This window comes from Netta rufina (assembly GCF_964035555.1).
Source record: "Netta rufina genome assembly, chromosome: 10".
NCBI classification, from domain to species: domain Eukaryota; kingdom Metazoa; phylum Chordata; class Aves; order Anseriformes; family Anatidae; genus Netta; species Netta rufina.
In genome coordinates, this window is record NC_140133.1 from 13,454,249 (window position 1) to 13,469,809 (window position 15,561).

Sequence of the window (15,561 nt, forward strand, 5' to 3'; positions counted from 1 at the left end):
AAGTTCAAACCCAGTTCTCCAGTCTGGCTGACTTACGCTAGAGATGTTTTATATTTAAGACCTCACATGAATCAGAAAGTGAGTATGATTCAGAGTATGATTTTCTTGGAGCTGAACTAACCCCAAAGAGTGGGCAAAGCATTTAAAACATTAGAGCATAACTGGAATTCGTTATGGCAACCGTATCCCTTTGGATTTCCCTATAAACAATATTTATATCTATTCTGCTACTACTTGAATCATCGGTATTCATTTCCTGCTGCGCTCTGGGCTTTGTATTTTCTGTGCCCTTCAGAGTGGGGGTAGTGTTATGTATGTGTGTGATGTAAGAGCTGTGCTGCCTTTGCATTAGTTTAACACTGAGCTGGAGCTGCACTAAGGAACGAATGCCATTTTTAACGGTATTATGTAAAAACTTATGATCAAAGTGTTCTTTTGTCAGCTTTATTTCCATGGCCTAATATTAAACAGGAGGACTCTTGCCAGGAAGGCAGTTCAATGTCTACATTTTTAATGTAGACTTCCCCAGGAGGTACCAGGAGTGGCTCATGTTGCCTTCGGTGCACTCCACAGAGCCAGGGACAGGGCCTGGCTCTTGGGCAACGTCTCTAAGGCATCTTTGTCCCATGTCTTTGTGTAAGTATTGTTTTAATATGCAAGTTATCTTTGTCCAAAATGCAAAAAGTGTTCAGGCATGCTTGAATTTCAACCTTCACCTGCCCTGCCTGGCTGGCAGGACTCAATCTGATCTCCAGAGAATCCCCTTTAGAGCAGACAATTTTGTTGAAATGTCTAAAATTCACATCCTACCTTGTCCTGTAAGACCCAAGGTACTGACTTTGCATCTTAAAAGCTATTAAAGATGTTAAAAACAGCCAAGAACAAATGTAAAAATTTACCAAGAGCATACAAATGATTAAATTTATTTTCCCCTCTGTCAAAGATATGGCCTCAAGTGAGCCATAGAAACTTGAACTTTCATAAAGGTTCTATTGAAGTTTAACAGTTCTAGCTGGAAGTTTACTTTGTAATTAAGAAAGTGCTCTGCTTGCTTTCTCTAATTAAATGAAATAAAATTTCTTTTTCACGGTGGGAGAATACTATTCTCAGTATCTAAGGGAAAAATAACTTATACTTCTTCTGGAAAGTTTAAAAGGAGTTTGGCCCCATCTAAGGAGAGGGATCTAGGAGATGGAGGAGGTCGCCCTGGTGCTGAGCTGCCAGCCCAGCACTAACGCCTGTCATGATTTCAACTGATAGCAGAGGTGCCAGATCATGGTCAGCCATCACCACCCCCACAGTGATTGTGGTGCTTTGACCTTTAAGTGCAAAGTGTCTGAAACCTGATAGATATTTATGGTAACGTGGGCTTTTGCTGATAGAAGTCTTGTATGGCTATAATGAATGGTGCAGTTCCCTGGCCTTCCAGCTCAGATTGCAGCTGTGACCAGAATTCAGAGAATGGTCCTTCTGCTTGTATCACTCAAAGAGGCTTCCAGCCTGTATGCAGCGGTGCTAACACCATTCAGTGTTTATCCCAGATCTTTTGCTGTCTACTGCAGGGCATTCCTGCCCGATACCTTTCTTAAAAGTATCTTGGTCACAGACCAATGTCTGGTTGCTTCACAATGGTTTGCATTCAGCTTGCCTTCTGACTGGAACAGGTATTAAGAATTTAAAACTCTCACTCCAAGATTTCACATAATTTCTCTAGTTTAAGTGAGCCATTCAGTGCATTTTATCCTTGCTGAAGCTTTTAATAAAGCATGTTAAACACTAAGGGCTCATTTGGAAACCTTTTCATTCCCTTTCTTATCATTTGTTGCTCTTCACTGGGTTAATGGAAGCAGCTGCTGCAGCGCTAGGTATGAAGGTATCTGTGAATTGCACTCTTCTACCACTGGCTTTTGGAGACAGAGCTGGTGCTCAGTCAGAGTTTTTATTCAAGCCCTTTTAATGTAGTCACCCTGGTAGTATTGTACACTCCACATCTCATTACAGAGGTCAGAGGTTTCCAGAAGGACTGAGAGCTGTGATCTGGTATTTGCTGTCTTGCAAAGCTCCACTATAATAGGAATACCTGGGAGGCAATCAAGAATACTGCATATGATTGTTAGTGTTTGAAGAAGAAAAGGGTGTTCTTCTGCACAGAAATAATTACCTAATTATTTATCCCAGCCATAGAAAATACCAAGAAAGGAGAAGGAACGCTGCCCTTCAACAAGAATGTGTTTGTGTATCTTTTTTGAGACAGAGGCACCAGCCTTTGTCAGAATATTTTTCCTTCTTTTTAAGGCAAAAATATATCCAGACTGACAATGGGCATTTCTTGTGGAAAAAAAAAATCTGTATTTTGGGTGAAAATCTTCCAAGGTTGCTTACAATGCCTCATTGCAATGTCTACTTCAGAGCCACTTATGCTTTAAGGTGAGCGTACACAATACCACAAATCCAAGCTACAATACCACACAAGTCCTCATAAAATAATTATCTTCTGTCAATTATCTTCTATTAATGGAAATTCTGTGTAGTGTTGAAGATGCCCCAAACTAGGTATGAACGGAGCTATGTAAATATTGATACCTTCTCATGATTAGAGGGGAGTTTGCAGTCATATTTTCTTCATGTATGGTTGGAAATCTTCAATGTTGCAACTCTCCACCTTCAAGCAAGATCTGAAGCAAGTTTATTATCCCTGATAACTCAGCTTTGTTCTTTGCTTGCTCAGCCTCCCCAAGCGCTTTGAATTTGCAGTTTCATTCATCTGTGCTTCCCAGCCTGAAATGGCACACAGTGTACTTCCATGGCGTAGCTGGCAGCAATTTGCTGATGTGTGAGCTATTTCTTTGAGCTTCCTGAAGTCAAAGTGCCTGTTTCTTTGAAAATCATGTGAAAAACCATGCCTAATATCTTTCAGCACTCTTTTCCAAGACCCCATCCATATGCTGGAGAACACTCTGCTTGCACAGATGAAGGTTTCTGAAGGTTTCTCGAGGGGGGAGAACCAGCTCCTTGCTGCTCCAGGCAGCCTGCCTGGTGGTTCGGGCTGAGGGCCCCCATACAAAAGCCTGGCCCACCAAGCAGGAGGTCCATCGGTGAGGAGGATGGGGGCACCACGTCCTGAGGGGTCTCCACCCAGCCTGGGGACCTCCAGCAGCACCTTGTGTGTGGCCACAGAGCTCAGGGCTCTTCCCTAGGAGCCCAGCCAGCCCACATCTGTGGGCTCTTCCACAGCACTGCCCCCCACCACCTGCCCACCCCGCACGGGGACCTTCTGTCCCACCATCACCTTTTGCTCAGCCTGCGTTAGTCCTTTCCCCCTTCTCTCCTACCTCAACAAGGTGACATCCCTTCCCCAAATTTCCCATATCCAGCGTATCATCGCTACTATTCACTTCTAGCCCTGTAAGCACCGCACCCCCTCCTCCTACTCCCTCCCCCAAGGGCATTCCTGTGAGCATAAAGGAGCTCTTGCAGGAGTTCAAGGAAAAGAAGGTGTAGGCGACTATTTGTAGGACAACAGCAAGGGGCTTGGCAGTGCAGGATACCCAAGCAGCGACTACAAAACTGGCTTATTTTGGACAGTGGTTGTCCCCAAGTTAACCACCTCTCTGGTGATGGCAGTATAGCCCATCTTTTCATTTAGAGAGACTTCCCAGCTCTTATGCGAGCATGTGCTGATCTAGCCACACCTTGTGCAGTTGCAAGTAAACTTCAGCCTCCAGGTTGAAATCTGAAGAAGTTTAATACTCAGGCCCTAACTCTCATTGTCAAAAAAAAAAAATGCAGAAGTTTAAACTAATTCTCATAAATGGCTACCAAACCAGCAGATGCAGTCAACCTACAGAAGGTCACAAGTAGTCTTCAAGAAGATTCATTTCCAGTATAATCCAGCAAAGCCGATTTTAAAACAAAGCCTACAGGTAAAGAGAAAATATCACCTCTTAACAAAAAAGTTTTATTCTGACTAAACAAAATGTACAATGTTACCTAAGCGCTAGCGAGTTTTCTTCATGTTCAGAATGTTGCAGGTCCATTGAATAACTCCATCACATCTTACATTGTAGTTCAATTGAGCTACTTTTTGCCAGACTTCTTTATTCCACCACTGGCTGCCAAAAGAAACAACACAACTGGTTAGACAACTGACAGAGATCTCACCTACAAGTTTAGTTCTTTGTCAAATCAAATCCCTGCTAGACTGCCTGTACAACTCAGATCCCCACCAGAGAGTTGGTTTTGCTTTCGCATGTGTTTGTGATCTTACAGACTTCATGCTAAACGAGTAACTTAACATCAGAAACCAAGTTTCCCCTGGAACCAAATACGCCTCCTAAACCTACAACTGGACTAAATATTTCAACCATTCCTGTGCTCCTCCATGCACACTCTGCGTTGTTTATTTCTTATACAGCAGTTATACAGTCTGGTCAAATCAAATTTAAAGCTGAAGGAATAAAAGCATCAGTATTTCTAAAACAAGAGCCCCCAGTTGGGATTGAAGCTCTACTGTAGCAGGTACTGGAATTGCAAGAGCCTCTGTTCCTTGCACTCTCCATTACTGAAGAGCATAAAGCAGGATCAAGGAATGACACATATTAACACAGAAACAAATGCAGCACTTTTTCTGTCAAATGCCATTTTTTACAGAATGTGTCATCTATGACCAGTGAAAAGGAGAAAAGCACAGGAGGGCTACAGAATTCATGGCTGCAAGGGCTGATAGTCAACAGCAGACTTTGCGCTGTGTTCCAAGTGTTGCCTTGCTGTAATAACACAATAATCACTGTCTGCTTTCACTCTCATTGGTCACGGACCAGATGACTGAAATTCATCTAGAAGAAGACAGAGTAATAATGGTAAGTGAGAACAGTCAAGAAATACAGACGTACTCGCAGCTGAAGCGTACTACACAGAACAAGTTTAGGATGGTAAGGACACAGGAGGGAGGTTCAGGGATTTTTTTTTGCATCAGCATGTAATGCCAAAGACGTTCTGTAAGTCCCACACCCAGCACATTTTTTTGTAAGCAGATAAATCAGAGGAGCTAGATTAATTTGAGATAAACAGACAAGAAATATCCCACGTTAGTGGAACTGGATTGCATTCCACTCCAAGAACACCAACTCAAATATGAAATTGCAGAACTGCTGGCTAGGATTTGTAACTTATCATTACAGCCACCGTGTCAGAAGACTGTTTTTATATTACTCTTCTGTGCTTGTGATCTGCCAGCTTCACTGCCAGCACAGCTCCCAGATACAGGAAGGGTTCTGGGAAGAAACTAGAGAACTAAGGACCAGCAAGTCTGACTTTGGTCTCTGACAAGATAATAGAGTCCATAATAAAGCAAATGGATAAACAGCTCATGGAAGTTAACAGGATTTCTGTAAATGGTAACTCCTTACTCGCTGTCCTGCTGGAACTCTCTAAGGGTATCATTTAGTGCACAGATAAAATGAATCCAAGGGATTTCGAATTTCCAAACAGCATCTGACAAGATTCCATGCAAGCATAGTTAGTGAAATTGGATATGCTGTGGGATTGCTGGGAAGGTCCTTCTAACGCCTCTCAATATTTATTTTTTTCTAAAGAATGAGAAGCAAAGAGTAAAGTTTAACACTCTTTATAGAATGGAGAAGGGATTAGCCATGTTAATGGAACACAGGCCAAAAGCACCTCCAGGGAATAGGCAGGATGTACCCTTCAACATCCCTAGTGCAATCACTACAAACGCTGGAGGAGCACAAGGTGAGTGGACAGCCTCACACTGACAGAACTCCTAGTACCAAACCTAGTCTGAAACAACGACTGGGCTAGATGCACCAAAACACACTGCAAAACCTCTCCCGTGGCACAGCATGCTGCACAGACACTTAAGCAAAAGCACCAAATCCAGACTTATTTCCAGTCATAGAGTGTTGTTTTTCTGTTGTTGTTTTTTCCTGCCAAGAATCTCCTGCTCTTGAAATTCATTCTTTAAGAAAACAATTACTGCACTTGTTAAACTTCCAGAACTGTGGCAAAGCCTACGTGTTTCTTAATGTTCCTGGAAAGAAAAGGGTGGTATACTAAAATAAGAGCCCAAATCTCTCTACACCATCCCACGAGAACAGCTTAGCGTGCCCAGTACAGTTATACCTCCTAAAACAGAAACTGCATCAGTAATTTGGAGGTGAAATTTCACAGTAAAATAAATAAATAAAATTAGCATCTCTTTGTTATTTATCATCTGCAACTGCCATCATCCTACCAGTGCATGTTGAATAACTGAAAGGTACAAGCAAAACCATTAGACTTTTGAAGGCAGCAAGCCCCTTTTTTTCCTATCAGTATGGCACCTCACTTACCGAGGGGCCCTTTTCCAGCAGCCTTTGCTTTCATCTCCTCAAGTTTCTTTTGCTCCTCCTTCTGCTTTTGTTTAAACGCCAGGTCTGTCTAAAGAAAAGAACAACAGAGCGTGTTAGCATCTCCTCCCCTGAAACTTTTTTAAAACAACTGATAAGCAATGAGAAAGAGATGTTCTAACATGTACAGTCTTCATAGACAACAATGCTGAAAGGGACTGTAGGATTTTTCCTTGAAACTCAGGATTTTGAGATTCCTCACCAGTCCAGTCCATGGCTCAGCTTCCTTAAAACTGGAACATTTTCCTCTTCTTCACGCTGAAACTTCCCTTGCTACAATGTGAGCTTTTTACTTCCCTTTTTCCCCCCCAAGAGAACAAAATATTGTTTCTCTGTCTGGATTTTCCAGGATTTTTTTTATGTTTTTACTAGTAAATCGCTCCCTACCATGCTATAAAGAGAAAAAAAGTGGATCAATGCAATGCCCACACATATTACTGCTGTGCTGAGAGGAAAGGAGATGTTATTATATCACATTTGGCACATGGTATTTTCTTTATATGGCCTGTGTGATTTTTGTTTTGCAACACCTGGTTTTGAGGGTACACATTTAAGGTATGTTCTGTCTCAAACCCTTTCAGGTGGACCTGAAGTTTAGCCACTCCTTGTATTTTACAAGTCAATTGTTCTCTCCAAAGAAAGGGCCGTAGCATACATGCTTAGTTAAATAAATCCCTTTGCTTTCCTTCAAGCTTTCTCCAATTACTTTGATTACTAGTCTTGCCCTTTTGACAGTCTGTGGCCCCTCCAAATTTTGTTTTCTACAAAGACAAGAGCAGAACTGTCAATAAGTTAGTCATCCGGCCAACCATGGCAGTAATCAAAACGTTAGCCTGATGTAAGACAAACTCTTGTTCAGCCCCAGACAAGTTATCCTTGTAGTCAGACACTGAAGGGTCAGTAACAGGTTTTAGAGTGTGATAGAGCAGCCACCTGCCCGTTCACCTCCATCACTTCCCTCGGCCCTGTTCCTACCCACACTTTGACAGTTATCAAGAGCCTGATACCTGCTGTCCTCCCCACACACTGGCACTGCCCTGCTGCAGACCACAATTACCTTTCTCTGGTACCTTTAGTATAATCCACGCTGCCTATCGGCTTTTACACTGTCGTAACTTGGACACTTGAAAGCCCTTAACTGGCTCTGGCATTTCTCTGATGACAAAACTTATTTATAAAATCACCAATTCATCTTTCAGAGAGGCATCGCGTTTACCTTTTTCCAGTCACAGCTGCCACAACCCTCAGAAACAGAAACAGATAAGGGGAAGGGGAAGGAGATGGGAATGGGGATGGGGATGGGGATGGTGAAGGGGATACCCCCCCCGGCGCCCTACCTCATCCAGGTCCTTGGTCTGCTTCTTCGGCTGCTTCAGCGGCTTCTTCTTGCCGCCTGCAAAGACAGAGAGCTCCGTGAGGCGCGGCTCGGCCCGGCGCGGTGCCGGCGGCCCCGGGGCTCGGCCTTACCCTCCCGGCCCGACATGGCGCCCGCCCCGCTCCGCTCCGCGCCGCTCCGCGCCTCAGCCTCCCGCTTCCGCCCGGCCCCGCGCCTCAGCCGCCGCCGCCGTCACCGCCCGGAGCTCGGGGACTTCCGCTTCCGGGCCGGGCCCGGGGCAGGTAGGGCAGGGCCCGGGGATGCGGAGCTGAGGGGGGGGCACCGGGAGGGCCTCGGTGAGGTGAGGAGGGGGCGTGGGGGCGGTGAGCGGTGTGACGGGGAGGTGCGGGGGGTCCCTGTGGTTGTGGTGTGCTGTGGCGGTGGGTGTACGGCGGCCCCGGGGTGCTCGGTGGGGCTGCTTCACGGTGGGGCTGTGTAACGGGGGGGGCAGAAGCTGCCCCCAGATGTCTCCCTCTGGGACCGTCCCTTCCTTAGGGCACGGCTGTGGTGGCGTTGCCACCTGAAGTCACACAATCAGGACGGCTCGGGTCGGAGGGGACCCTAAGGATCACCCGGTTCCAGCCCCCTGCCACAGGCAGGGCCCCACCCGCTAGGTCAGGGTGCTCAGAGCCCCCCCCCCCCCGACCTGGCCTGCAGCACCTCAGGGATGGGGCGGCCTGTGCCAGGGCCTCGCCGCCCTCTGAGTGGAAAAGAAAATTCATATGTAAAACTTCTTAAATTAACAAAAAACATGTACCAAGTATCAAGCTCTCCCATGCCATTCATGCGTTGTTTTTTAATATTGTTTTGGTCAAAACCTCATATAATCATACCCAAACTCCCTAAAAAGCCTTAGTTGAAAGTTTGCCTGTTTATAATTTTTAGAGGAATGTGCCAAGTAGAAAACTAAGATCTTTACACATCAATGCAGACATTAAGCAGGAATAAGCAGTCTGCTTTTGCAGGGTAAGCAAGAATGTTAAAGCTATTTAAAATGTCTGCATTCGCTGCTTGGTGGTTGTATGGTCTTTTGGCTCTTCTTTGTATTTTAGTTTTGTAGGTAGTCAATTAGAAAAAAACTTATGTACACGTTAGTACTTCTATGTTTTCACTCTGCTTTCAACTCTCCAATGCTTCGTGTATCTGTGGAGTATAACATACAGGGAATGGTTGAACCCCATTTCTTCACCTTTTTGAGTTTTTTATTTTTTTAACCCCTCTAATTTTTTTCCTGTTCTTTTCCAGAGCTGTTAGCACATGTGACACGGTACACCAAGTTCAAACGTGAAAATACAGAACAAAATTTCCAATGGCAGTCACTTCTGCGCTGAAGCATTAAATTACTCTGAAGCTACTCCTGCTGATACTGGATCTGTAACATGTGATTGCTATTCATGCAACGAGCAAATCGGTAATCAAGAAGCATGGCAGAAGTACTTAACAGCAGAAAAGCAGGAATCTGTGGCAGGACTGTCCTTTGAAAACTGTGGAAAATGTCCTAGGTGAGTAACAGCATGAAACTAGTGATGCTTTGGTCACTCTAGAATTTTATTCATGTTCTGATGCATACCTGTAGTTTTAAGAGGTGTTTGCCAGCCTTATTTTAATAACGTTTTTCTTCATCCTTGTAGCACTTTTCTTCAGTGAGCATATTCAAGACATGGGGCCAATGAAATATAAATCAAGTGTATCCTCGGTGTCCTGTGGCCTGCAATATCACCATTTTATGATAAAGTGCTGTCAAAAAATGAATTTACACGTGGTGCGAACTTACTGTTCCTCAGGACCTAAGCAGCCTGAAGCCAAGTCAGCGATAGAAACGGCCAGGGGTCTTCTCAGCCGGCTGACAGAAACTGGGACTGTTATGGGGAAAAGCTCCCTTCAAAAAATATCTGCAACGGGCAAGAGTTGGTGGGACAAATATGAGGAGTTTGTTGGCATTAACGAAGTTCGAGAGGCTCAGGGAAAAGTGACGGAGGTAAATGTGGACAAAATATTAAAAATAAATTTTAAAATCAAAAGTTTAAAAATTATGAGTTAAGCAATAAGAAGCATGAACACTGTGAGTCAAAAAAGAGCCTCCAAAGAGAACTATGACTTTTTCTGCTTTAACTAGCTGTGAGGATACTACGATTGTGTTCTAATATAGTCGTCTTAGTAAATGTAGCATATCCCCTAGATTGTAATGGAGTGCTTTTGTTCGTTTGTTTTTGTTGTTTTTTCCTCTCTGAAATTCATATAACTATCAATTTAGATGTGCCTGGTAATAAGTCTCTAAAATAAATAATCTCTCTTCTCAGGCTGAAAATGTCTTTATGATAGCTCGAGGCATAGTACGAGAGGCTCGTGAAAATGTAGAAGCCCAACAGACTAAGCTGAAGGAGATTCGGGACCGCTTAGACAGGGTCTCTCGGGATGACACCCAGTACTTAGAGCTGGCTACTCTGGAACACAGGTTGCTGCAGGTAACTTGTTGGTATTTGAGTGATGGCAAATATAATGAAAATTCATGTGTGTTGCTTTTATTGGTAGAGACTGGTGTTGTAGATGCATCTTACTGTTGAGGAACAGTGGTCTAAGCTAGTCTTTATTATACTTGTTTTAATTAAAGTAATTATTGTAGATGATTTGATATGCAATGGAAATCATATGCTGGTGTTAAAACAAGGCAGTAAATTTGGAGACAAAAGCTGAAAGAATGAACCTAGCAAACTAATTGTTTGAGTGGTGACAGGTGCGTGCCAACAAAAAGCTGGGATTCAAGGAATTAACCTTCCATGTGATGAGGAAAGTTCACTTCTGGCTGTTAACCCATCAAAACTCTCTCATCTGCCTTCCATCTGGCTGCAACACCCAGTCAGTTTTCTAAGGCTTTTGTCAGAGAGCAAAAGAGCCAGGCTGCTCCACGAGGGAGGATGAGCAAGAAGATGAGGTTGACCACAGCACAGGCAGGGGTGGTATCTTGCACCCACAGGGTGCAGTCCTGCAGCACCTCACCTGCATGAACCATGATTATAGGAACATGTTCTTCAACAGTCCATCAGTCACAGATAAAGGCAGGATAGCAGCCAAAGTCAGCCCAGAAATCTAAATGAAACTGCAAGGACAGCAGGAAAAAGGCACGCCTATGGCAAAGCTCAGGCAAGGAGTGGGTACACGTACCTGAGCTTAAATGGAGCTCCTGGATCAATGCACAGAGCATCAGAAAAGAACTAAAGAGAGCTGTCCAAATAATGCATCAGGTCTGTGCAGATGAAATCTCAAGAATAGAGCTCTGCATGACTACGAAGGAAGGTCGAGCTAAAATTACCACTGTCTGTAAGGTGGTATCTCCGTCTTACAAGAGAAATGTGTGCTTAGAAGAATGGGATAATTTGGGGAATGCACTTAGCTGACAGACAGGTTCGCTACTATAAAAAACTGCAGAATTTTACTTCAGGAAAATAACCATAATACTTTACAGTGTTTTGCTGAAATATAGTGGCTTACAAAAGGAATTGCCATGCTGAAGCTGGCAAAGGCAGAAAAGGAAGATGCACATGTGAGCAGAGAAAGAAAGAGAAGGCAGAAGAATGAGAAGTATGTATGTTCATGAAATTAACCTATCCAGGACACCCTTCTTAGTCCTATTTTCAGTTCCTGTTTTAGGTGTCTTAGAATTGAAAGAGAGAAGCGTGGTAAAGATAGTGTTTGGCAAAGTAGGAAGAGCCAAAAAACTGTACCTGGTGAGGAGAGAAAAGCTTTGCCTGTGTGTACCACTTTCCTGTCATCAGCATGTGACAGATTGTTGTGTAGATGATCTTCAGTTGTAATTCTTGATGACCTTTTCTATTTCTTAGGTTTGAGTTGAAATGATGTCTCTCTGACTGAAGTAGGATTAATAAAGAAAATTAAAAGGGAAAATTATGAAACAGAACTAATGCTTCATTTCCCTTTTTTTCACCATTTTCATTTTTCACACTTTTTTTAGCTTCACGTTATAGCTTCTTCAAATCAAAATGTGTTTCTTGCAGGAAGAGAAGAGGTATCGAGCTGCCTACTTAAACGCAGAAGAATCTGAGCGAGAAAAGTTTTCTCTCTTCTCTGCAGCTGTAAGGGAAAGCCACGAGAAAGAGCGAACAAGAGCTGAAAAAACAAAGAACTGGTCTATTATTGGCTCTGTACTGGGAGCCATTATAGGTGTTCTTGGTTCCACTTATGTTAATCGAGTAAGGCTGCAAGAATTAAAAGTCTTGGTGCTTGAAGCACAGAAGGGCCCAATAAACCTGCAAGAAGCCATCAAAGAACAGGCCTCCAGCCATTACTTGCAGCAGAAGGATCTCAGTGACGTCATAGCAGACCTGAAAAACATGCTGCAAGCAAGGACATCACAGGAAATAAAAGAAGGTGCTTTGTTAGCAAGAGGAGACAGGAATGACTCCATAAAACTAGATTCTCTTTTAATTCCTTTAAAGGAACAGCTAAACTACACTAAACAAGTCAGTTCATGTCTTGGGAGTATACAACAGCAGTTTAACAGTCTGCAGGAAAGTATAGCACAAATAATTTCTGACGTGCAGAGCGTTAAACTTGCAGTTCATTCTAGACCTCTGGAAAGAGCAATGCCGAGATCTTCAGCAGAGGGTAAAGGACAGGCTTCTGCTGTGAGAGATGTGATCTTAGAATTGTGTGACACAGAGCGGAGACTGGAATCACAAATCAAGAGAAATTCTGTTTACAGCACTGCAATCACATGTACTGTGTTTGCTATTACTCTGCCAGTACTCTATATGATACTTAAAGGAAACTGATCTCTAACTAATTGCTGTAATTTACTAGATTAATAAAAGTAAACTTGCGCTCTAAGTACTTAGAGTACAAGTCCGCATAAATTTGCGCTAGTGTTTCTCATTATGCTTTCTGCTGTACAGCTGGAAAACTTGTAAAGGCTGTCCATCTGCTGCTGCAGGCTCCGTGCTAAGCCTTTCACTTGCAGTGTGTCTTTTAATTCCTCAAGTGAAGGAAATTGTATTGCTTCATCTGTTGACTTCATTCACGGTTTCGTTCTTCTACAGTCTCGTACTGCATATCATGCCAATCAGTGACCTTCATTCCAGAGCTGTATTTGTGATTTTTCAGTTCAAATGATTCTTTTAATCTAGCATTGATCAAAGTGCTTCATGTGTAATCCTTTATAATTTAACCCCTGATTTATTCATAATTTTGCAGTTTGTTTATACATAAAACATTAGGAGTCATTTTACTAATCAGGTAAATATGTATGCCCTTGCCTGTTGTTTTTTTTTTTTAATTATTCTAGATACAGTGTGATAGTTTGCTATATAACAAACAACAGGGGCCATATGAACCAAGGAAGATTTAAGTTATCATGGTACAAAGTATAGCTTCACGAGTCTGTACAGCCAGATGGTACATTTAAAACATTATTAAATTACACGTGGTAGCTTTCTCCTGCAACTGTTTATAATGAAGTATCCAAAAACATTTCTGGAGCTTTAGCCATGTTGGTTACAGCTCCATGCCATTGAAGTCTTATGGGCAGGGAAAGAGAAAAAGGGTTCAGATATAGAGGTATGTTAAGTATGGTGATGTTCATTCTGCAGGTGGAAGCCAATTGTCCTTTCCCTACAGCCTCCTTAACCTGTCATTCACTAGCCATTTTGTGGTTGTAGTAGTCATCTATGGAGCAATCACTTTCTTATCCCTTCTAGTATCTTTTATTGGAGCTGTCTTCAGTTTTTATTCTTTCAGTTTTGTCCTGCCTGGAAATTAAAATGCTGATCTACAGCGGGTGTTTGTAAGATGGTACTTTAACGATAACAGTGCTATGCAAACTACTCCAAAATAATATGTGGGAAGAAGTGAAAAGTTCAGCTGCCTCATTTTCTGGGAAGGGATGAAGAATGGCAGAATGAAGAAAAATGCTGTCTTAACAGCTAAACGTCAGCATCTCTATGGCCAAACAAAAAGTTTTTAGTTTCACTGTGATAAGAAATAGTTTTCTCCCTATGATGGCAGCAGATAAGCAAACCAAACTTGGAACTCCTGCTTTGCTGGGCATTTCTGTGAAACCTTGGCGGAGGTCTGCCAACCTCACCCCATGCTCCAATGCCTTTGTGTAAGCATTTCACAATGACGAAGTTGTTTAGTATACACTCCGTGTGTTTGTTGTTGTTTTTTTCGGTCAGTCCGATTTTTTTGTCCAGTAACCATATGAAAAGAGTTTGAGGTTTTGATTGTAAGCTTCTAAGATTGTAAGATCTTTGGGACAGGGACGTTTGCTCGGTGAGGCACCTACTTCATTTGGTATCGTTAGTGCTATTAGAATATGACTGAATAAACAACATTAGGAAAGACCTGTGATGATTCACTACCTGTAAGAGATGAAATATGCAAAAGGTGGTTTTGGGAAGGACTGCTGCTGATTTATATATTGATTACTTGGTGTGTAAAGTGAACAAGCGTTTGTCAGGGAAGCTGTTTCATCTGATGGCTTGAGACCAGGGATAAAAATTCTCATCCGTTTACCTGCGTCAAGAAGTGCATACAGATTAATGCAATTTTTCAAATCTAGTATTTCATTTTCTCATGTTGTGAATGTTTCTACGGGTTCTACTTCTTGTAGGAGAGTGATGAAAATCAGAGAAGTATGTAATTAAAGGGGAAAGGATGGTACATTGGTTCTATTTGTAGTTTGCCAACAGTAGTTGCTGAATTGTATTCTTTTTTTTTTTTTCCCTGGTTTAACTACCTAATGTTAGGCCCCCTTACTAGGTAAATGGCTGAATTTTAAATATTCATCACTGAAAAGCATGGGTTATATATGTGAGCATGATTATAAGATGCTGAATGTTAGGTGGCAAAACATGAAAGTAAAGGCAACGCTGCTCACTGAAATGTGTGTATTTTTGAGTAACATCAGAAAATGAGTAGTGGTCTGAGGTTAAACATATATGACAAATAAAGAACAGGAAAATCAAGAGTTGCTTATTGTTTTAAAGCAATCTGTTTTTTTCCATTGAAAGAAGGTGTGATTGTAGGTAGCTTTAACCTGGAGCTACAGGAAAGAAAAGTCTGTCAATGAGATCAGTATCAAAGAGATCTGTGATGAGGGAGAGCTTAAAATACAAAGCCTGAAATTTGAGAAGAGCTGGATGGTGTGATATACACCAAGATGAAAATAACTGGATTTCATCCTCCAAGGGGGTGTTGGGAGATTCAGGAATAGGTTCTCTGTGTGGTGTCGTACAGCTGGCAGAATTCATTGTTACATTCGATTACTGTGGTTGTGCTCTGCCTTGGTAAATCCTCATGCGAAGTGACAGCAGAATCATTTCAATTAGGAAAAAAACAACAACAACTTGTAATAACAATTAGGAGGACAGATGTGTGTGTTCCCTCAATCCTGCATTAATCATCACTTTGTTGTGGCAATGGCATGCAGTTTGGTACTCCACCATATGCGTACCCCGGAGCCAGAAGGTGTGGCTGCAGCACCAACAGCTGTACCAGGAGCTAGCTGAAGGCAAGATCCAGGAAGACACTGCGACATGGACTGTACTCCTAATCTGTTCCCTACTTTATGCTAAATCTCTGTCATGGCAACACAGGTGGTAAATACACAAGTTTGAACAAAGCCAGCACAGCTGCACACTGCAGTGTTTTATCTGAGTGCTCCCATTAGTTCAGGTACATTTGCAGTACTGACAGTGCCTTGCTCTGTAGACAGAGTGACATCTCCTGATGATTCATGCAAGGCCAAGTGAATGGTTCGTTGTT

At 42.7% G+C, this 15,561-nt stretch overlaps 2 protein-coding genes across 3 annotated transcripts; one reads left to right on the forward strand and one right to left on the reverse strand.

Annotated features, from left to right (window-relative positions):
* Positions 1–3,937: 3,937 nt before the first annotated feature.
* On the reverse strand, positions 3,938–7,990 carry TMA7 (translation machinery associated 7 homolog). Its single transcript, XM_084292697.1, has 4 exons — positions 7,875–7,990; positions 7,745–7,800; positions 6,351–6,438; positions 3,938–4,112 (listed from the first exon to the last, which is right to left on the reverse strand). The coding sequence occupies exons 1-4, from the start codon at positions 7,888–7,890 to the stop codon at positions 4,078–4,080; spliced, it is 195 nt and encodes a 64-aa protein (XP_084148823.1). The 5' UTR covers positions 7,891–7,990; the 3' UTR covers positions 3,938–4,077.
* A 16-nt stretch (positions 7,991–8,006) lies between these two features.
* On the forward strand, positions 8,007–14,695 carry CCDC51 (coiled-coil domain containing 51). 2 transcript variants are annotated; one of them, XM_084292681.1, is made up of 5 exons: positions 8,007–8,024; positions 9,028–9,284; positions 9,414–9,760; positions 10,083–10,247; positions 11,796–14,695. In XM_084292681.1, exons 3-5 carry the CDS (start codon positions 9,443–9,445, stop codon positions 12,570–12,572), a joined length of 1,260 nt encoding a protein of 419 aa, XP_084148807.1. In that variant the 5' UTR covers positions 8,007–8,024; positions 9,028–9,284; positions 9,414–9,442; the 3' UTR covers positions 12,573–14,695. The 2 variants fall into 2 exon arrangements, with proteins under 2 accessions (XP_084148807.1, XP_084148806.1); XM_084292680.1 differs by having other exon boundaries at positions 8,012–8,083.
* The last annotated feature ends 866 nt before the right edge of the window (positions 14,696–15,561 follow it).